At 38.5% G+C, this 22,329-nt stretch overlaps 1 protein-coding gene across 1 annotated transcript; it reads left to right on the forward strand.

Annotated features, from left to right (window-relative positions):
- LOC110256857 (cytochrome P450 2C9-like) lies at positions 7,223 to 9,516 on the forward strand. Its single transcript, XM_021074021.1, has 3 exons — positions 7,223 to 7,680; positions 8,981 to 9,143; positions 9,310 to 9,516. The coding sequence occupies exons 1-3, from the start codon at positions 7,513 to 7,515 to the stop codon at positions 9,465 to 9,467; spliced, it is 489 nt and encodes a 162-aa protein (XP_020929680.1). The 5' UTR covers positions 7,223 to 7,512; the 3' UTR covers positions 9,468 to 9,516.

Genomic DNA, 22,329 nt, shown 5'->3' on the forward strand with positions numbered 1-22,329 from the left:
TCTGCATCTGCAGCTGACATGGACACCTGGGAGGCTGTTCAGCATCTTGAGAATCCCCTCCTGGTCAAGTTCCAGAGACTCCCTTCACCATCATCAAAGAGCACTGAGCCCTGCTCTGGCCACCCCTGGAAACTGGTCAGTCTAAGCACAGCTGAAGCCTGAGGAGTTCCACATGAGACTTAACTTGGACTCTTGTTCTGTCTATAGATGCATGAAGTGAGAGATAATAAGAAGTAATGAAGAAAAGAAGCTGCAAGATGTGTTTTTGTCCTCCTGTAAAAACAAAAAGGGGGAGATGTCAGGAGACACATTTTTCCAATATTCTTGCTTGATCATCCATTGTTGTGAGACATGTTTTTCCAATCTTCTTGCTTGATTATCCACCCATAGCCCCTCCACATGTGATCTCATCAAAAGAGTAAAATAAAAGTGTTGTGGTTTCTTGAGGGTGAGGCTCTTAGTTCTAGAGACCTCGAGTCCCCCGGTTCCCATGTTTACTATCTCTGTCTCTGTGTTTTGCTTTGTGTTGGCATTTTGTTTTGGGTTGGTTTTTTCCTTAAGCTCCACAGCACCTGTTCTTCAGCCCCATCCTGCTGAGCTGGTCTCAGCAGGTGGGGCCCTAAAAAGACAAAAGACAGAAAAGAAAAAAATAATTCAACAGTAATTATCAAATTGTGCATTAATTTTTAAATTGGTATTTTCAGACTCGTATGTTTGATAATTATTTTTACTCACTCTTTTCCCTTTCTCATCCAAGTGCCTGAAGTCATATGGGAGGATGTCATGGACTCCAGGAATCTTGAGAACTCATGAAAAAGAATGAAAGTGTCAGGGCTGTTGCTAGCTATCAGGACTGGAAAATATGCATTTCAGAATAGACTAGACAGATGCATCAGAGGTAAGGGCAGACCCTAAGAACAAAAGAGAGGTGATAGGTTATCTCTGGTTTTCAAATAATGGAATAATTACGATTAGGAGTTTTAAAAGCTACATGACTGTTTGGAAATAATTCTAAATCAAGATATAGAATTTCATGAATTGAACTAAAGAGATGTGGTTAAGTCCAAGAAAGTAACCTAAAACAAGCAAAATTATAGCTGCCTTAACAGGGAACATTGTTGTTAGTTAGAAAGAGGTGGAAAATGAATATTCTTTTTTTCTCTTTTTTTTCTTTTTCTTTTGATAGCTGCTCCTGTGGTATATGGAAGTTCCTGGGCTAGGGGTTGAGGATCTGCAGCTGCTGGCCTGTTCCACAGCCACAGCAACACCAGATCCGAGCCACCTCTGCAACCTGTGCTGCAGGTGCAGCAGCACTGGATCCTTAACCCGCTGAGTGAGGCCAGGGGTCAAATGCACATCCTCATGGACACTGTGATGGGTTCTTAACCCACTGAGCCACAGTGGGAACTCCTAAAATGAATATTCTAAGAGCCAAAACATTTCCTATAAATATAATTGGGGAAAGAGATGAAGGCATTTGTGTCTGAGATTGTGTGAGTATATTTTTTATGAGGTGAGAACGGAGATGTAAATTCTCAACTCTCATTCCAGGACAGTAGATATTGGATAAAAAAATCTATAAGTCAGAAGTATGAACAGAGTTAATATTTAGAAATAGATCATGAATTTCAGAGGAAACTGCTAGAATGTTGACAGTGATAGCATTTGGCAATAGCATTGAAGATTGCACACACACGATGCGCAAATACAGTGAAACATACAAATTTTCAATCCCTATATTACTTTGATATAAAATTAATGAGATTTCTGTTTTTCTCTCTCCACAAACTTGAGCTTCTTGTGTTTATGTTCAATTTATATTATGAAACATTTCATCATTTTTCTTTGTTTTATCATGGTTGATAAGATAGAGGTCTCTGGAGCTGTATCTTAAGCCTAGCTTGTAGGAAACTTACATGTATCTACATTATAGACAGATCAATTATCTCTGTATGTCTAGTGCATTTCTGGGCATAAAATAGATCTTTGCAATGATGTCAAGTCACCTTCATAATGTTTTACGTAATCCTAAATTGAGATGCACATGTGGTATGCCTTTTTTCTCTTTTCCCGTCAGTCTTACTTGTCTCTTATTAGATAGGATCCAGAAAGAGATGGACTGTGTGATTGGCAGGCACCAGAGCCCCTGCCTCCAGGACAGGACCCACATGCCCTACAGGGATGCTGTGATGCATGAGATCCAGAGATACATGACCTGGCCCCCACCAACCTGCCCTGTGTGGTGACTTGTGACATTAAATTCAGAAAATACTTCATCCCCAAGGTAGGAATGATTTCTCTTATTCTGACCTCAGTGGTTTTGAAATTCCCCTTTAAACAGTATGGGTGTAATACACTGTGAACACAATTTGAGAAAAGCACAAAAAACATGTATGGTGGTTGACAGACTGTGTGTTTCTTCTTCTTTAGTCTGTAGAGCTTTATAACAGATTTTGACAACTAGCAGTACAAGATTTCCAAATGTGTTCTGGTTCTTTTATATTGTTTGGCTAATCTTACCTGTTTACATATCCAGATAAATCTCTTAGTTTGTCAGTTTTCCAAAACACTGCTGAGAGTTTTTTCAGAGTGGCATTAGATCAGTTTGAAAATATGTAACTTCATGACATGTTGAATCATTCAATTAATGAATATGATATATTCTCCCAATTTTGAAGGCCTTTCCTTAATTTTCTCAATAATGTTTTTTTTAAAGGTGCATTGGCTTGCATATCTTTCATTTAGTTGTCCCTAGGTGTTTACTGTTGTTTTTACAGGGTTTTTATTTTTTATTTTTTGTCTTTTTGTCTTTTTCAGGCCATACCCATGGCATATGGAGGTTCCCAGGCTAGGGGTCTAATTAGAGCTGTAGCCACTGGCCTACACCACACCCACAGCAACACCAATCTGAGATGTATCTGTGATCTACCCCACAGCTCATGGAAACCCCAGATCCTTAACCCACTGAGCAAGGCCACGGATCAAACCTGCCACCCTCATGGTTCCTAGTTGGATTTGTTTCCACTGCACCATGATGAGAAATCTGTGTTTTTATAGATTTTTAAAAAAATACCAGTTCCATTCCTTCATCTGGAATATGAAAGCATAATTTTTTTGGCTGCACCCACAACTTGCAGAACTTCCTGGGCCAGGAATTGAACCCATGTCACAGCAGCAACCCTGAGCCACAGCAGTGACAATGCTGGATCCTTAACCTGCTGAGTCACATGAGAACTTTTGAAAATAGAATTGGTTTTATCATTTTGATGATTTTATATGTAGCAATCTTACTAAATTTAAAATTATTGCTAAAATCTCATCCCTAGGTTAATTACAGTTTCTCTGTACTTGGTCCTTGTAGCTATCTGGGTTAATATCTATGTTTTATCCTTGATTTGTTTCTGATCAACAGGAGAGTGGAAGTTAACTTCTCATTGTTGAGAATGATTTTATATATAATTTGTTAGATTTTAAAAATCAGATTAAGGAATCTTGCCCTCTCACTTTTAATTATTTTTTTTATCATGAACATGAAAGTGTCATTTGATAAATCCATCTATTGATGTGATTATATATATATTGGCCTCACTTTCCTGACCAAATATCCATATTGCAAATATACACACACTTAGATTTGATACATTTTTTGTTTGTTTTCTGTTTTTGGCTTTTTAGGACTGCACCCATGGCATATGGAGGTTCCCAGGCTAGGAGTCTAATCAGAGCTTTAGCCACTGGTCTGAGCCACAGCCATAGCAATCTGGGATCTGAGACACCTCTGTGATTTATACCACAGCTCACAGCAATGCAAGATTCTTAACCCACTGAGTGAGGCCAGGGATTGAACCTGCATCCTCATGGATGCTAGTCAGATTCATTTCTGCTGAACCACAATGATGGGAACTCCTGATTTGTTACATTTTGTTCAGGACTTCTCTGTTCCCAGTCATAAGAGATTTTTGGTCTATACTTGTTCTTCCTCAGAATTTTCTCATCATCAAGGCAGTACTGGCAACATAAAATCAGGTGAGAAATGTTCCCTAATGTGGATGTATTTATATTGTCTTCTCTTCTACCTGTGACCACTTCATTGTGTCATAGCCAATTGATTGAACAACATTTGATGAAAATATGTTGACTTTCATATCTTTTTTTTGTATCTTAAAGACTTTCATATCTTACTTGTATAAAAATATACAAGGGTATAATTTTAGAAATAGAGCAATAGATCTTTTATATGATAAATTTTAGGAATGAAAGTTTTCACCAATTTTGCATTAAATATTTTAAGCCTAAAAACATTGAGAACATGCTCATATATATGTAAGATATGAATTAGTATGTATGTTATCTATTTTGCAGTGTTGATGGAAATAATCAGTAAACAGTCTAAAATATTAATAGAGGGGTGTTTTATTTGAACCAAACTGAGGGCTATGGCCCAGGACACAGCCTCTCAGAAAACTCTGAGGAACTGGAAGAAGCCGGGTTTTCCATATGTTTTATACCTTGTCAGAACAAAGACCATCAAGTCAGGGATACATTCCTTCAAGGTTTCAAAAAAAACAGATCAGCAAGTACTCAGTGAGTCAGTATGGCTTTGGCACCTGGCATTAGCATCCCAGGAAGGGAGGCATTTGTTTATGATTAATCTTCTTTTTAACATGGACGTTCTTTATTTCTGGTCAGTGTACCTTTTTATTTAATGATTAAACTGATGTGCTGTGTATGTTTGATGGGCCACAAAGAAGCTGTTTTAGTTCATTTGAAATTCAGCTTAAATTGATACAGAAGCCAGAATGACTTCCCCATACCTCAGTATGTGAATATTTCTTCCATTAATATCCCATGATCAGTCTGTCCATCTAGTCATCAGCACCTGCCTACCTCAGCATGGATATCTCAAAAACAATAATTTTGTATACACAGCAACAACAGCATTTATTCTCAGGAGTTATCATTGATGGAATAGCATATCTAGTGTACAACCTATATTAAATTCCCTGATTTTACTGGAATAACCTTCATTGCTGTGTTTTCTTTGCAAATCAAAATCCAGCCTAGGAACAAGCCTATAACATGGTCACCTGTTACCTTTAGTCTCCTGTTTTCAGGTCTCTCTACTCTGTTTTCTTCAGTACATTTACCATTGTGAAGAGTTCAGTGTAAGACATAAAATATTTCTCAGGCTGGCTTTGTGCCACTGTTGTTGAGAGAGAGATCCCATGTGATTTGGTGAGAGAACTAAATGAATGCCAGGAGTGCTAATGAGCTCCCAATAAATAGCCTTTTATTTCAATCAGGTCCCCATTTTCTAGAATTTTGCTAAACCCTGTGAGTACTGTGTTCCATTTTTTCTGATGAAGACAGACTCCAGAAGGCAACAGAAGAAATTGTGTCTGTAGGCCAAATGGAGACTCGAGTCATAGCTTCTCAAGCCCTGCCCACTAAATTTTTGTGATTTCCTCTTCCCTCATATGTGAGCAAGTTTTTGCCTTTTGGTGATGGAGAGGGGAGAATCCCTATTTTTGATTTCTTCTCTTGAGAATCTTGACTTCTTTTTCCTTTAAGTCCAGGGATTTCTGTTTATTGGGAAGCCTGTTGTTTTGGGAACAGTCATTTGGGTTATACGCAGAGTAAGTTTTGCATGTTTGGTTTTGTTTTTCTAAAATTGTTTTTGAGGCAGCATATATTTTGTGGTGTAAGGGAGTGTATCACAGTGGGCATTGGATGATATCCTTGTAAATCTGAGTTTTATTGTTTACGAGCCGTGTGACACTGGTCAGCTCTCCTGTTCACCCAGCATCTCCCTTTCCTCATTTGAAAAACACAAAATTAAAATCTCTACCTTTCAATGTTTATTTTGGTGGGGAGAGAGGAGCTTTCAAGGTAAATTCATGTCAATTCATTTGGATAACTACTTTATATGCCTTTGATCATTCAAGATGTTTGAATTGTGTTAGTCTTAACCACAAATTCCAAGAATGGAGAGCTGGTTGAACTCAACAGGTGTTTATTTGAGGTTTGTTAGGATAGCAGCCAAGGAGTATATATATCCAAGAAGCACTTGTGTTCTTGTGGACTACAAAATGGGGGACCTTTGTACAGGCCAAAACTGCAAGGGTACATACATTTTTGTCAGTAATTAGGATTGGAGATTTTCCTAATACCTAAATGGAAAGTAACCATTAAAAATTGTATGAAAGTTTAAAAAAGGTTAGGATCTTGAGAATAGAAAACCACCGTGGGTTGTCTGGTAGGCCCATTGGAATCACAAGTGTCCTTGTAAGAGAAAGTCAACAGGATCAGAGATTGGAAGAGGCTGTGCTGCTGTCCATGAAGGTGGAGGAGGTGGTCATGAACTAAGGAATTCGGGTGGCCTCTAGAAACTGGATAAGACAAGGAAAAGGATTATCCCCTAGAGCCCCCAGGAGAAACGCATTCCAGTTGACACCTTGATTTAAAACTTCTGACGTCTAGTAGTTCCTACTGTGGCAGAGCAGATTAAGGATCCAGTGTTGCTGCAACTGTGGCTTGGATTTGATCCCTGGCCCAGAAATGTCCATATGCCATAGGTGAGGCCAGGAAAGGAAAGGAAAGACTTCTGACCTCCAGAATCATAACGTCATAAATTAGTGTTTTATAAGCACTTTCCCCCACCCGCACAAGAATTGGGATTAGAGATGGCAAGATGTAAATGTGCTTGTTAAGCAAGGATTGGTTGGGTTTGAAATGATTGTGTATTTGCAAAGGGGGCAGGGAACTTTGAAAATACAAGATTGTAGGTAGAAACTACTAGCATGTATTGTTTTGAAAATGCCTGGTGGAATCTTTAAGTTTGACACAGGTCAGAATTTAAGTTCTCAGTGATGCAGGACATGTCTGAAACCACATCCACAATGACCACCTGGTTTCACTTTGGATACCTGAACCATGATGCTTACTCCTTTTTGATTTTTAAAAGATCTTAAATATGATGATGTCATTAACTGTTTTATGTAGAAATGATGGTAATGCTAGTACAGTACATGAAAATAGTTTAAAATCTTTCATTTTCAAGGCAAAAGTATCCTAGTGTTAGATATAGCATTACAACAAAAACATGTTTAAAAATAAAAAAGGTATGGTACATCTTGGTTGTCCTCAATGTGATACATTCCCAAGTGGTTATTGATTGAATCTACAGTTATGAGCCTTTTGTGGCATCAAATTTCTTGTTTCTATGGTTCTCAATCCTGGCTGCAGAGTGAAACCACTTTTATTTTATCATCAATATTTGTATCCTAACTGGCTATGATTAAACCAGAATCAACATTGGTGACAGAGAAAACAAGGTTAAATGACAGGTTATTTTTTATCAACGGGCAGAGTGACCTCAGAATAGAGTGCAATGTGGATGTAACTGATTGGTGTCTTTAATACTTCAGAGAGGCATGAGTTGAATTAACAGCAATTGGTATAAAAGCTTTAGATTTCAGGCTCACAGTGGTCTAAATAGGAAGAGAGGGCATCATGGATCTGGCTGTGGCCCTGGTGCTTGGTCTTTTCTATCTGCTTCTTCTGCCACTCTGGAATCAGAGCTCTGGGAAAGGGAAGCTCCCACCTGGCCCCACCTCTCTCCCAATTCTTGGAAATATCCTACAGTTAGATGTTAAGGCCATCAGCAAATACTTAAGCAATGTAAGTAGTTTTTAATGCTCCTTGAGCATCTTACAAAGGGTAAATAAATTAAGGCCAATATTAAAAATAATATTTTTCCTTTTACCCATATGTTAAAATAGGTCAAATTATTTCTATAGATTTTGATATTCCTCTTGCTTTTTTAGCTCTGTCATTGACATAGATGGAGAAGCAAAATAGTGTGTTTTGTGAGTAGAGAGATGCTTAGGTCTGTATGGTAGAATCCAAATGATAAAGTTGGAAAAGGTGGGAGTATTGCTTCCCTTTGTTTCACAGCAAGTTGCTGTGATTTGGGGCTAGAGGTAAACGGTTGGTGACGTAGTTTGTGATACGACATTTATTGTAGATATTATGTACTCTATGACTTACATAAGCTGTGTGTTTTGTTCAGATGGCCATGAAAATAGAACTTTTCTGAAAAAGCAAATCATGCCTGGTGTTAATTCATGATAACAGCATTCATTTGGATTCTGGAGGAAGCTGCTGTCTATACCCTATGAATGCTGCAGGATGGAAGATATTGTTCTTTCATGAGGATGCTGCATGTTCATGACCTGCCTATATGATGCTTGCTTTCTTTCTGTGTTAGTAATACCATCAGATCTAAAACTAAGCTGAGCATTAGAATTGCCTGAATTTATTTATTTTTCAATAAAGAATTGTACTATAGTCAATATCTTGCTTGTAATAACCTGTAATAGAAAAGAATCTGAAAAAATTGTATATAACTCGATCAGTTTGTTGTACACCTTAAACTAACATGATATTGTAAATCAACTGTACTTCAATAAAAAAATAATTGTGACATTCCTCATAGGGCTAAGGAATCAGAATTCTCATGGGGAGTGCTCCATAGGTGATTCTGATGCGGTCGTCCCAGTGTTTCTTCAAAGACAGGCTTTAAGGATTGATATGTTGTTCAAGGATCAGAGGTTGAATAAGGGTTTGAGATTTGAATCCTCTATATAGTATCCATGGGATGTTGGATATTAGTTGAAATTCCTTGACCAAGGAATTGCCCCTAATTTATGTGGGGAAAAGGAACTTGCTGAAGGTGCTCATATGGGGATTAATTGCAGTTTGTACCAATTGCCTGGACCATTGCCTTGCACATCATAGGACATCCATAAGCCGGAGCTCTCATCATCATCATCATATTTATGTATTAAATTCAGAAATAGTTTAGGCTATATATGGCAGAATAAAGACATAGCAGTAGAATGATAATACATTCTGCATCAGGCCCAATATATGATCAGATATTGACTTCTTTTGCTCTTACATGCATCTCCATTCCCAGCTCTCAAAAGCCTATGGCCCCGCGTACACTCTGTATTTTGGCATGAAGCCAGTGGTGGTGTTCTGTGGATATGAAGCAGTGAAAGAAGCCCTGATTCATCTTGGAGAGGAGTTTTCTGGAAGATCCAGTTACCCAATGAATGAAAAATCTAGGAGAGGCCTTGGTGAGTGTGCATGTGCACATGTTTGGCATTGGTAATAAGATTGGAGTGGGTGAAAGAGAGGTATGTGAAGAGCCTCCCAGCAGAGCTCAGTCCTTCTGCGAGGCTTCCAAGTGTCAGCTCACTCCTCATGGCCTAGGCCTTCCCTGTTTGGTTCCCCTCCTGGTAGGAATCATGTTTAGCAATGGAAAGAGATGGAAGCAGATCTGGCGCTTCTCCCTCATGATGCTGTGGAACTTGGGGATGGGGAAGAGGAGCATTGAGGACAGAGTTCAAGAGGAAGCCCTCTGCCTTGTGGAGGAGTTGAGAAGAACCAATGGTGGGTGAGTCTGTGCTCTGTAACTGTGAACTTAACAGATGCGCGCTCTCTCCTGTGACGTCCTTGGAAACATTTCAGGGGCAGCCACATCTTCCATATAGGCTGTGGTTGTCAGCCCTCGTGTGGAGGAGGGAGGGTGTGAAGCAGAGCCAAGGGGGCTTTTGAGTATCTGTGCTTCTCGTGTGTGTCCACCCCTGATAGTGCGCACCGTGTGGGTACAAGGGTCACTTAATCGTACTTTACCCTGACCTTTGTGTGTTTTCAATCCAGGATTCACAAATTATAGTTTGAGACATTTCCTGAAAGAGTTAGAGAACAATGTTTTTCCTATAATGTGAATGTGATGATCTATTCCAGAACATTTCCCCAGGGAATACTGGTTAAGCAGACAGGGTGGGAATGACCTCATCACATCCTTACAGAGCAGGAAACAGGTGAGATATGTGTACTTAATTGGACTGTATTTACATGTTCAGCCTTACAGACATGTCAGAGTGTTACATGAGGCTAGGCATACAGTTCTGGTCAAGAGTAACCCCATCTCTGTTTTGATCATTTAGGGATATCTTACTGAAATTCTCATAAATTATGATTTCTCTACAAAGGCAACACTATTTAAAAATATCAGCATTCATTGTTTCTTGTTAATCACTACTCTCTATATTGACATAAGCTTTGAATAAATATTTGCTACATTATAACTCTGCAAAATACCAAGTTATAAAATGTTTTATTTAACTAGATTTCAGCATTATTGACACCTGCTTCTCTTGTTTTCTCTAAGTGGACTCTGACTCTCTTTACCATTTGCAAACTTTGCCCCATCCTTTTGGATTTTTGTAACAAATGTACGGTAATTATTTACCTTCCATTACCTAGTGTTGCAATGACTGATTTTCAGCTATTACAAATTGTACTGGGTTAAAATTCTTTCTTCTACATTAAGTGAAATGAAAGACAGAAAATCACATTTTCCCTTTGAATCACATAGAGATAAAAATGTGTCCAAGACTTTCCAGATTACCTTCTATCCATCCTTGTAAAATAAAAGTTTTTTTAAGATTTTGAGGGAGTTCCTATCATGGCTCAGCAGAAATGAATCTGACTAGCATCCATGAGGACACAGGTTTGATCCCTGGCCCAACTCAGTGGGTTAGGCATCCAGTGTTGCCATGAGCTGTGGTGTAGGTTGCAGATGTGGCTCGGATCTTGTGTTGCTGTGGCTGTGGTGTAGGCCAGAGGCTATAGCTCTTGATTTGACCTCTAGCCTGGGAACCTCCGTATTCTGCAGGTGTAGCCCTAAAAAGATTAAAAGAGTAAGTAAATAAAAATAAAATTAAAAGACTTTGAGCCCAGGAATGCTTAAGAGTGTAGCATAGAAGCCACAAACTCTACATGTTTCTTTTATTATCTGACCTACCATTTGTTCCCTACACTTTTAGAAAATTTATAGCAAAAGAAAAAAACACATAACATGAGATCTGCCATCTAAACAAACTCTTAAGCGAACACTACTGTGTTGAGTATTGGTAACTATAATCCCACTGTTGTATAACAGATCTCTAGAACTTTTCATCTTGCATGGTGATACTCGGTACCCACTGAACTGTGACTCTGTTACCAAACCAGATGGAGTTCACTTTTTGGTGAGTTTTTAATCAGAGACGACACCAAGATGAATTGTCACACAAGGCGAAGTTTTTATTTGCAGCAAGTAAGGAGACCACAGGGAATCATTTCTCAACGCTGTGGCACCCTGAGCAAGGAAAGATTAGTTAGGGCAAGGGATGTTTCTTCAAGCAAGAAAGTGTTGTCATTATATGTAAAGAGGGGGCATAATCTCACATAAGCACAGTTTGAGAAGATGCTTCTTCATATATTGCATGTTATGTTAATGGGTCTTAAGCTCTAACTAGGGAGGGGATTATATTATTTATTTTTTAATTAAAAATTTTAATTAATCATTATGTCTTTAATAGTTATTTCCCCAATACAATTTTTTTTTTCTATTGTACAGCATGGTGACCCAGTTACACATACATGTACCCATTCTGTTTTTACACATTATCATGCTCCATCATAAGTGACTAGACAGGGTTCCCAGTGCTACACAGCAGTATCTCCTTGCTAATCCATTCCAAAGGCAATAGTTATCTATTAACCCCAAGCTCCCCAACCACCCCACTCCCTCCCCCTCGCCCTTGGCAACTACAAGTCTATTCTGCAAGTCCATGATTTTCTTTTCTGTGAAAAGGTTCATTTGTGCCTTAGATTAGATTCCAGAGATAAGTGATATCATGGGGTATTTGTCTCTCTCTTTCTGACTGACTTCACTCAGGATGAATCTCTAGTTCCATGCATGTTGCTGCATATGGCATTATTTCATTCTTTTTTTATGGCTGAGTAGTATTGCATTGTGTATATATAACACATCTTCCTATCTAGTCCTCTGTCAATGAACATTTGGGTTGTATCCATTATTTGGCTATTGTGAATAGAACTGCACAGAACATGTGGGTGCATGTGTCTTTTTTAAGAAATGGTTTGTATTGATACATGCCCAAGAGTGGGATTGCTGGGTCATATGGTAGTTCTCTGTGTAGATTTCTAAGGTATCTCCATACTGATCTCCATAGTGATCGTACCAGCTTACAGTCCCACCACCAGTGCAGGAGGGTTTCCTTTTCTTAGGGAGGGGATATTAGCATTAAAATGAAGCAAAGGTAGTTTATGGACAATTTTTGGCTTGAGTGCTCTGGTTCCGGTCTTGTTGTTGAGCCCAACTTGTGTTGCTTCCGTATCTTGACTATTGTAAACGATGCTACAAAAAATGGGGTTCATATATCTCTTCAGATTAGTGTGTTTCCTTTCTTTAGATGTATACCCAGCAGTGGAATTGATGGATTATAGATCTATTTTTACTTTTGGTGAAACTCCATCCTGTTTTCCACAGTAGTTTTACCACTGTACATTCCCACCAACAGTGTATGAGGATTTTCTTTTCTTGACATCCTCTCCAACATTTGTTTTCTGTGGTCTTTTCTGGACAGCCACTTTGACAGGTATGAGGTGATATTCTCATTGTGGTTTGGATTTGCATTTCTCTGATGATTATCAATGTTGAGAATCTTTTCATGTGCCTAGTAGCCATTTGCATGTCTTCTTTGGAAAATGTCTATTCAGGTCTTCTGCCTGTTTTTTAATTGAACTGGGTTTGTATTTTTTTATTGAGTTGTAAGAGCTGTATATATATTTTGGACCTTATATTTATATAATATATATTTATATATAACATATTTTGGAAATTAACCCTTTATCAGTCACATCATTTGCAAATATTTTCTCCTATTCTGAAGGTTGTCTTTTCTTTTGTTGATGACTTCCTTTGCTCTGCAAAGCTTTTAAGTTTTAATTAGGTCCCATTTGTTTAGTTTTGCTTTTGTTTCCTTTGCCTAGGAAGCAGATCCCCCCAAATATTTCTATGTGATTTGTCAAACAGAATTATACTTATATTTTCTTCTAGGAGTTTCATGGTTTGCAGCCTTATATTTAGGTCTTTAATTCATTTTAATTTATGTTTGTATGCACTCTGAGGAAATGTTCCAACTTTATTGTTTTACATATAGCTGTTTCATTTTCCCAGCACCACTTATTGAAGAGACTGTTTTCTCACTATTGTATATTCTGGCTTCCTTGGTCATAGATTAATTGACTATAGGTGTGTGGGTTTATTTCTGTGCTCTCCATTCTGTTCCATGGATCCATGTGTCTGTTTTTGTGCCAGTTGCATACTGTTTTGATTGCTGTAGCTTTTTAGTATATAGTATGAAGTCAAGGAGCATGATACCTCCAGCTCTGTTCTCCCTTCTCAAGAGTGTTTTGGCTTTCTGGTGTCTTCTGTGTTTCCACATGAATTGTTACATCTTAGTTTTCATTGTGTGAAAAATGCCATTGGTATTTTGGTAGGGATTACATTGAATTGGTAGGCTGCATTGGTTTTATGGTCACTTTAACAGTCTATGAACAAAGTACATCTTTCCATCTGTTGATGTCATCTTCAGTTTCTTTCATCAGTGTCTTATAGTTTCCCAAGTATCTGTCTTTGTTGTTGTTGTTTTGGTTTGGTTTTTTTATTTTTAGGTCCACACCCACAGCCTATGGAAGTTCCCATGCTCGGGGTTGAGTGGGACCTGCAACTGCTGGCCTACACCACAGCCACAGCAGTGTAGGATCTGAGCCTCATCTGCAGCCTATACCACAGCTCATGGCAATACCAGATCCTGAGCCTGCCAAGTGGGGCCAGGGATCAAAACTGTGTCCTCATGGATACCAGTTGGCTTTGTTACCACCGAGCCACAACGGGAACTGTCCAATTATACATCTTTTACCTCCTTAGATAATTTTATTTCTAGATATTTTCTTCTTTTTGATGTGATTCAAAGTGGGATGATTATTTTTTACTCTCTTTCTGATAGTTTGTTTTTAGTGTAGAGAAATGCAAGTGAAATATGTTTGTTAATTTTGTATCCTGCAGCTTTACTGGATTCATTGATGATTTCTGATAGGTTTGGGTAGCATCTTTAGGCTTTTCTGGGTCTAGTGTCATGTGAATTTCAAACAGTTCAATCTGTTTTACTTCTTCTTTTCAAATTTGGGTTCCTTTAGTTTTTTTCTTGTCTGATTGCTATGGTCAGGACTGCCAATACTCTGTTGATAGAGTGGGCTTACTTGTTTTGTACCTGATCTTAGGGGAACCACTTTCAACTTTGCACCATTATTTATTTTTATGGCTGCACTCATGGCATATGGAAATGCCTGGGCCAGAGATTGAATGTGAGCTGTAGCTGTGACGTATGTCAGAGCTGTGGCATGCTGGATCCTTTCACCCTCTGCACTGGGCTGTGGCTCCAACCCAGTCCTCTGTAGCCAGTCCTGCTGTTGAGTTGGAGTCTTAACCCACTGTGCCACAGCAGGAACTCCTCACCATTGACCACAATGTTAGCTCTGGACTTTATTGTGCTGAGTGATGTTCCTTCTGCACCTGCTTTGTGGAGAGTTTTTAATGATGAATCTGTGTTGAATTTTGTCAAAAGCTTTTTCTGCATCTCTTGAGATAATCTTACGGTTTTAATTCTTCGGTGTGTTGATGTGGTATATCACATTGGCTGATTTGCAGATATGGAACCTTTCCTGTATCCCTGAGATACATACCACTGGATCATATGGTGTGTGATCCTTTCACTGTATGGTTGGATTCAGTTTGCTAATATTTTGTGGAGGCTTTTTACATCTGTATTCATCAGTGACATTGGCCTGTACATTTCTTTTTTTGTGCTATCTTTGTGTGATGTGGTATCAGTGGTGATGTTTGGCTCCTAGAATGAGTAGAGGATCATTTGTTCCTCTGAAATTTCTGGAATGATTTGAGGACAGGTATTAACTCTTCTCTAGATGTTGGGCAGAATTCACCTATGAAGCTGTTTGATCCTGGACTATTATGTATTTGGAATTTTTTTTAAAATAATTGATTCAAATTCATCACTGGTAAGTGATCTATTCCAGACACATGTACTCTGATGTTCGTTGCAGCACTATTTGCAGTAGCCAAGACATGGCCACAACCTAAATGTCCATCAACAGAAGAGTGGATTAAGAAGATATGGTACATATACACAATGGAATATTACTCGGCCATTAAAAGGAACAAAATACCAGCATTTTTAGCAACATGAATGGACCTAGGAATTACCATGCTAAGTGAAGTCAGCCATACAATGAGATACCAACATCAAATGCTTTCACTTACATGTGTAATCTGAAAAAAGGACAAACTGAAATTCTTTGCAGAACAGATGCTGACTAATATACACTGAAAAATTTATGGTGTCCGGAGGAGACATTTTGGGGGGTGGGGTGATGTGCTTGGGTTATAGGATGGAAATCCTGTGAAATTGGATTGTTATGATCATTATATAACTACAGATGAGGTAAATTCATTTGAGTAATAAATTGTTAGTAAAGACAAGGAGGATATTTTATAGTCATAAAATGTGCAATCCACCATGAATGTATAGCAATTGTAAATATATATGTATGCAATACCAGAATACATAAAAAAAAACTGACAGAACTGAGTAGTACATTACTCAGAACTCTTGAATGTACTAAGAATTCTTAAAACTCAACAGCTGAAAATATAACAACCCAAATGTCATCAACAGATGACTGGATTTGGAAGATGTGGTATATATACACAATGGAATACCACTCAGCCATAAAAAAAATGACATAATGCCATTTGCAGTAACATGGATGGAACTAGAAACTCTCATCCTGAGTGAAGTCAGTCAGAAAGACAAATACAATATGATATCACTTATCTCTGGAATCTAACATATGGCACAAATGACCCCTTCCAATGAAAAGAAAATCGTAGACTTGGAGAAGAGACTTGTGGTTGCCAAGGGGGAGGGAGTGAGATGGATTGGGAGCTTGGGGTTAATAGATGCAGCCTATTGCCTTTGGAATGGATTAGCAATGACATCCTGATGGGTAGCACTGGGAATTATGTCTAGTCACTTATGATGGAGCATGATCATGTGAGAAAAAAGAATCTCTACATGTATGTATAACCGGGTCACCATGCTATATGGTACAAAAAAAATGTATTGGGCAAATAAAAATTGATTACAATAAAAAAATTTAAATTAAAAAATATAATATCCTGATTTAGGAAGTTCCTATTGTGGTTCAGCAGTCACAAACCTGACTCAGATTCATGAAGATGTGGGTTCAATCCCTGGCTCTGCTGAGTGGGTTAAGTATCTGGCATTGCTCTGAGCTGAAGCGTAGGTTTCAGACATGGCTCTGATCTCACATTGTTGTGGCTGTAGTGCAGGCCAGAAGCTGCAGGTCATATTCAACCCCTAGCTTGGGAACTTCCATATGCTGTGCATTCAGCCCTGAAAAGACAAAAAAAAAGTGCACAAAAGATTTGTACAGGCACCTCACCAAAGTAGATATACATCTGACCAATGGACGTATGAAATGCTCATCATCATATATCATTAGGTGCATGTAAACAAAAACAGTAATGAAATACCACTACACATGCAGGATGGTTAAAATCCAATTCATTAATAAAACCAAATATTGGCAAGGACATGGAAACAACAAGGAATAGTGGTTGTTGTTGGGGGAAATGTGAAATGGTACAGCTACTCTGGAAGACACTTGTCAGTTTCTTATAAAACTAAAGGTATGCTTATGAGATGATCCAGCATTCACACTCCTTGGTATTTATCGAATGAGTTGAAAACTTATGGAGTTCCTGTGTTGGCTCAGTGGAAACGAATCTGACTAGCATCTGTGAGGACCCAGGTTCAATCCCTGGCCTCACTCAGTGGATTAAGGATCTGGCATTGCCATGAGCTGTGGTGTATGTCACAGACGTGGCTTGGATCCCGTGTTGCTGTGGCTCTGGAATAGGCCGGCAGTTACAGCTCCAGTTTGACCTCTAACCTGGGAACCTCCATATGCCATGGGTGTGGCTCTAAAGGACCAAAATAAAAAGGAAAGAGAGTAAAGAAAACTTATGTCCCTATAAAAACTTGCACATGTGCTTAGAAACCTGGAAAGTTACATGCGAAAGAATGAAACTAGACCATTCTCTAACAGCGTACACAAAAATAAACTTATTGACTAAAGATCTAAATGTAAGACCAGATGCTGTACATCTCCTAGAAGGAAACATAAGCAGAACACTCTAACATCAAATGCAGCAATATCTTTTGGGATGCTTCTCTTAGGGGAATGGAAATAAAAACAAAAATACAGAGTTTCCATTGTGGCTCAGTGGTAACAAACCTGACTAGTATCCATGAGGACGAGGGTTTGCTCCCTGGCCTTGCTCAGTGGGTTAAAGATCCCATGTTGCTGTGGCAGTGGTGTAGGCTGGTAGCTACAGATCTGATTCAAACCCTACCCTGGAATTTCCCTTTACCACAGATGTGGCCCTCATAAAAAAATGACAAAAAAAGGTTAGATAAACTTAGAATGTTTGCACAGCAAAGGTAACGAGAAACAAGGTGAAAAGAACCTACAGAATGGAGAAACTATTTGCAAATGATGTGACCCACAAGTGATTAATATACAAAGTGTATAAACATCCCATGTAGCTTAACAGCAAAGAGAAAGAAAAAAACAATTAAACAAAAACACCCCGAAACACATTAAAACATGAACTGAAGGTCTAAATAGACATTTCTCCAAAGAAAACATGGATGGCCAGAAGGTACATGAAAAGATGCTCAATATTACTAATTATTAGAGAAACACACATCAGAACTGCAATGAAGTATCATCTCACACCAGTCAGAATGGCCATCATCGACATGTCTACAAACCATAAGGCTGGAGGGTGTGGAGAAAAAGGAACCCTAGTACACTGTTGGTGGGGATGTAAATTGGTACAGCCACCATGGAAGACAGTATGGATGGTCCTTAAAAAACTAAAAATAGAGCTACTGAATGATCCTTCACTTTCACCCCTGGACATATATCTGGAGAAAAACATATTTGGAAAGATAAATGCACCTCCCTTTTCATAGCAGCACTATTTACAATAGCCAAACATAGAAGCAATCTAAATGTCCATAAACAGATGAATGGACAAAGAAGATATGGTGTGTGTATCCATCCATCCATACATACAATGGAATATTAGCCAGAAAAAAAGAATGAAATAATGCCATTTGTAGCAACATTGATGAACCTAGAGATTATCAAGCTAACTGGAATAAGCCAGACAGAGAGATACAAATACCGTATAGTGTCACTTATATGTGGCATCTTATAAATGATACAAATGAACTTATATAAAAAACAGAAATATACTTATATATATAGAAATTAAACTACTGGGTAAAGGAGAAAGGAAAGGGAGAGGTAAATTGGGAGTTTGAGATGAACAGACACATGCTACTAAATAAAAAACAGTTAACCAACAAGGATGTGCTGTATATCTCAGGGAACTATACTCATCATTTTGTAATAACCTAAAACAAACAAAGCTGGTATGGTTCTCTTAGAGTCATATGAGTTACGAAGCAAATCAATGCTTCAGTTTGTCCACATTAAAGTGTTCACGGAGACCTAGGTTCACTCAGCCCTAAAGTTTACAAAACCGAACTTTTCTAACCCTCATTTTAGTAAACAGCTGCCATAATTATTAACTACATTTTGAAATTCACTTTGAAATTCACTTTTCATTTTGAAATTCGCTTATGAGGGTCAATCATGAACTATTGAACAACGGCACATCCTCAGTAAATGTCAGTGAACTTATTTGAACTGAATGTTTTGTTGGAAGAGTCCAAGACCAGGCATGTGAGCTCAAAAACTTGCAGTCTGTGTGGCCTTGCCTTAACTACTGACTCTGAGAGAGCCTGCTTCTTCCTTCCTCAAATGGGAATAATGTACATGAGGCAGATTTAATGGAGAAAATCCAAAGGGAAATGGTGGCATGGAAATCGTCTAAATTGTCAATCTCCCTAAACACATGAGGGATAAAATACTTTGTATATCCTGCAGTTAGGTGCTAATGACATCATTCAATCCTTAAGCAAGGTAAGTCTGCTCTGTGGTCCACTAGCATCCTGGAAAGGGGAAGGAAATTGATCTGCATGTAAAAGATAAAATACATTCTTGGAGGCACATTATTAAAATCGGTCATTGTGATGTAAATAACTCCTGTCAATTTTCCTGTTTTGGTTGCCTTTTCTGGTCTGGAAATGTCAGAAATAGAGCAATGAAATAATACATTTTTGTGAGTAAAAAACCATTTAGGTCTTTTTGTGGTAGAATCCAAATAATAAAGTGGCAGAAGTGGGATCGTTGCTTCTTTTCTTTGTTTCATGGCCATTTTCTAGATTTTTGGCCAAAGGGAAATGTTAAGTAACATGTTTTGTAAGTATCGTATTTCATTCAAGAGGTCTTGTGGGGAGGTCCCACGTGGGCTCAATGGGTTAAGAACCTGACTAGTATCCATGAGAATGCAGGTTCAATTCCTGCATTCCTCACTCAGTGGGTTAAGGATCGAGTGTTGCCACAAGCTGCAGTGTAAATTACAGATGCAGCCTGGATCTGGCATCACTGTGGCTGTGGTGTAGGGTGGCAGCTGTGGCTCCAATTCAGCCCCTAGCCTGGGAACTTCCATATGCTTTGGGTGCAGCCCTAAAAACACAAAGAAGTCATTTTGTTCACAATGGCCATGAAAATGGAATTTCTCCACAGAATCAAATTAGGCATGATGTCAAGAAAGTAGCTCTGGTTTCAGGATGAGTATGATTGAATGAATGAAAGTGGGAAGCAGTGTATCAGAGCCCAAATGGAAGAAATTATTCTTTCATCACATGCTGCATGTCTTGGCACTACCTCTGTGGTGCTCAGACTCTTTCAGTGTCCATAAATGTAGTTAATATCAAAATAGGGTGGGCATTAAAATCACCTGGGATAATTTTAAAGAATACATATGTACATAAAGTTTATATCCACACATGCACACATATATACATTATACAACATGTAATATTCATCACAGGGATAAGGAATCAGAATCCCCATCGGAACACTAAGTTGGTGATCCTGAAGCAATTAGCTGTGTATTGGTCCAAATGTAGTACTGGGGACTGATAAACTTCTGAAGCATTTTTTTTAACTTAATGAATTTTATTACATTTACAGATGTACAGCAGTCATCACACCCAAACCACACAGTGTGTCCATCCCAAATCCTCAGTACATCCCCCATTCCCAAAACCTGTCTCATTTGGAAACCATAAGTTTTTCAAAGTCTGTAACTCAAGATCTGTTCTGCAAAGAAGTTCATTGTGTCTTTTTGTTAGATTCTACATGTAAGTAATAGTATTTGATGTTGGTGTCTCATTGACTGACTTCACTTAGCATGATAATTTCTAGGTCCATCCTTCTTGCAAAAAAAGCTGTTATTTCATTCCTTTTCATGGCTGAGTAATATTCCATTGTGTATATGTACCACCTCTTCTTGATCCACTCCTCTGTCAATGGACATTTAGGTGGTTTCCATGTCTTGGCTATTGCAAATAGTGCTGCAGCGAACATCAGAATACATGTGTCTTTGCGAGTCATGGTTTTCTCTGGAGAGATGCCCAGGAGTGGGATTGCTGGATCAAATGGTAGTTCTCTTTTGAGTTTTCTGAGGACTCTCCATACTGGTTTCCACAGTGGTTGCACCAATTTACAATCCCACCAACAGAGTACTAGGGTGCCTTTTTCTGCACACCCTCTCCAGCACTTATTGTTTGTAGACTTTTGGATGATGACCATTCTGACTGGTGTAAGGTGGTTCCTCATAGTGGTTTTGATTTGCATTTCTCTAACAATGAGTGATGTTTCACATCTTTTCATGTGTGTTTTGGCCATCTATATGTCTTCTTTGGAGAATGGTGTGCTTAGATCTTCTGGCCATTTTTGGATGGGATTGTTTGTTTTTTTTTGGTGTTGAGCTGAAGAAGGTGTTTCTAAATTTTGGAGATGAATCCCTTGTCAGTTGATTCTTTTGCAAAGATTTTCTCCCATTCTGTGGGTTGTCTTTTTGTGTTGTTTAGGGTTTCCTTTGCTGTGCAGAAACTTTTAAGTTTGATTAGGTCCCATTTGTTTATTTTTGTTTTTACCATCATTACTCTAAGAGGTGGATCTGAGAAGATGTTTCTGTCGTTTATGTTAGAGAGTGTTTGGCCTATGTTTTCCTCTAGGAGTTTGATAGTGTCTGGTCTTATATCTAGTCTTTAACCCATTTGGAGTTTACTTTTGTATATGGTGTTAGGGAGTGTTCTAATTTCATTCTTTTCCATGCGGCCATCCAGTTTTCCCAGCACCACTTAATGAAGGGGTGGTCTTTCCTCCAGTGTGTATTCTTGCCTCCTTTGTCATAGATGAGTTGGCTATAGGTGCATGGGTTGAATTCTGGGCTTTCTATCCTGTTCCACTGATCTATATGTCCGTCTTTGTGCCAGTACCATACGGTGTTGATGACTGTTGCTTTGTGGTATGATCTGAAGTCATAGGGCCTGATTCCTCCAGCTCCGTTTTTCTTTTTCAGGATGTCTTTGGCTATTCTGGGTCTTCCATGGTTGCAAACAAACTTTAAAATATTTTGTTGGAGTTCTGTGAAAAATGTTCTTGGTAATTTGATAGGGATTGCACTGAATCTGTAGATTGCCTTGGGTAGTATCATCATTTTGACAATATCGACCTCATCCAATTCAAGAGCATGGTATATCTTTCCATCTATTTGTGTCATCTTGGATTTCTTTCATCAGTGTCTTATAGTTTTCATGGTACAGGTCTTTTGTCTCTTAGGGTAGGTTTACTCCCAGGTATTTTATTCTTTTGGATGTGATTAGAAATGGGATTGCTTCCCTAATTTCTCTTTCTGCTCTTTCATTGTTAGTGTATAGAAATGCCATCTATTTCTGTGTATTGATTTTATATCCTGTGACTTTGCCAAATTCATGGATGAGCGCTAACAGTTTTCTGGTAGAGTCTTTTGGATTCTCTAGGTGTAGTAGCATCATGTCACCTGCAAATAGTGATAGATTTACTTCTTCCTTTCTAATTTGGATTCCTTTTACTTATTTTACTTCTCTGATTGCTGTGGCTAGGACTTCCAAAACTATGTTGAATAGAAATGGTGAGAGCCACTTGCCTTGGTACTGATCTCAGTGGGAATTTCTTTCAGCTTTTCACCATTGAGAATGATGTTAGATGTGCGTTTGTGATATATGGCCTTTATGATGTTGAGGCGGGTTCCCTCCAGGCCCACTTTCTGAA

This window comes from Sus scrofa, chromosome 14, assembly GCF_000003025.6.
Source record: "Sus scrofa isolate TJ Tabasco breed Duroc chromosome 14, Sscrofa11.1, whole genome shotgun sequence".
NCBI lineage: Eukaryota > Metazoa > Chordata > Mammalia > Artiodactyla > Suidae > Sus > Sus scrofa.

Excerpts from the sequence above, each read along its gene's own strand:
- LOC110256857 (XM_021074021.1), top strand. The coding sequence starts at position 7,513 with ATGGATCTGGCTGTGGCCCTGGTGCTTGGTCTTTTCTATCTGCTTCTT. Across the intron at positions 7,681-8,980 it reads TCAGCAAATACTTAAGCAAT|CTCTCAAAAGCCTATGGCCC; the intron begins GTAAGTAGTTTT and ends CTCCATTCCCAG. Across the intron at positions 9,144-9,309 it reads AAAATCTAGGAGAGGCCTTG|GAATCATGTTTAGCAATGGA; the intron begins GTGAGTGTGCAT and ends CCCTCCTGGTAG.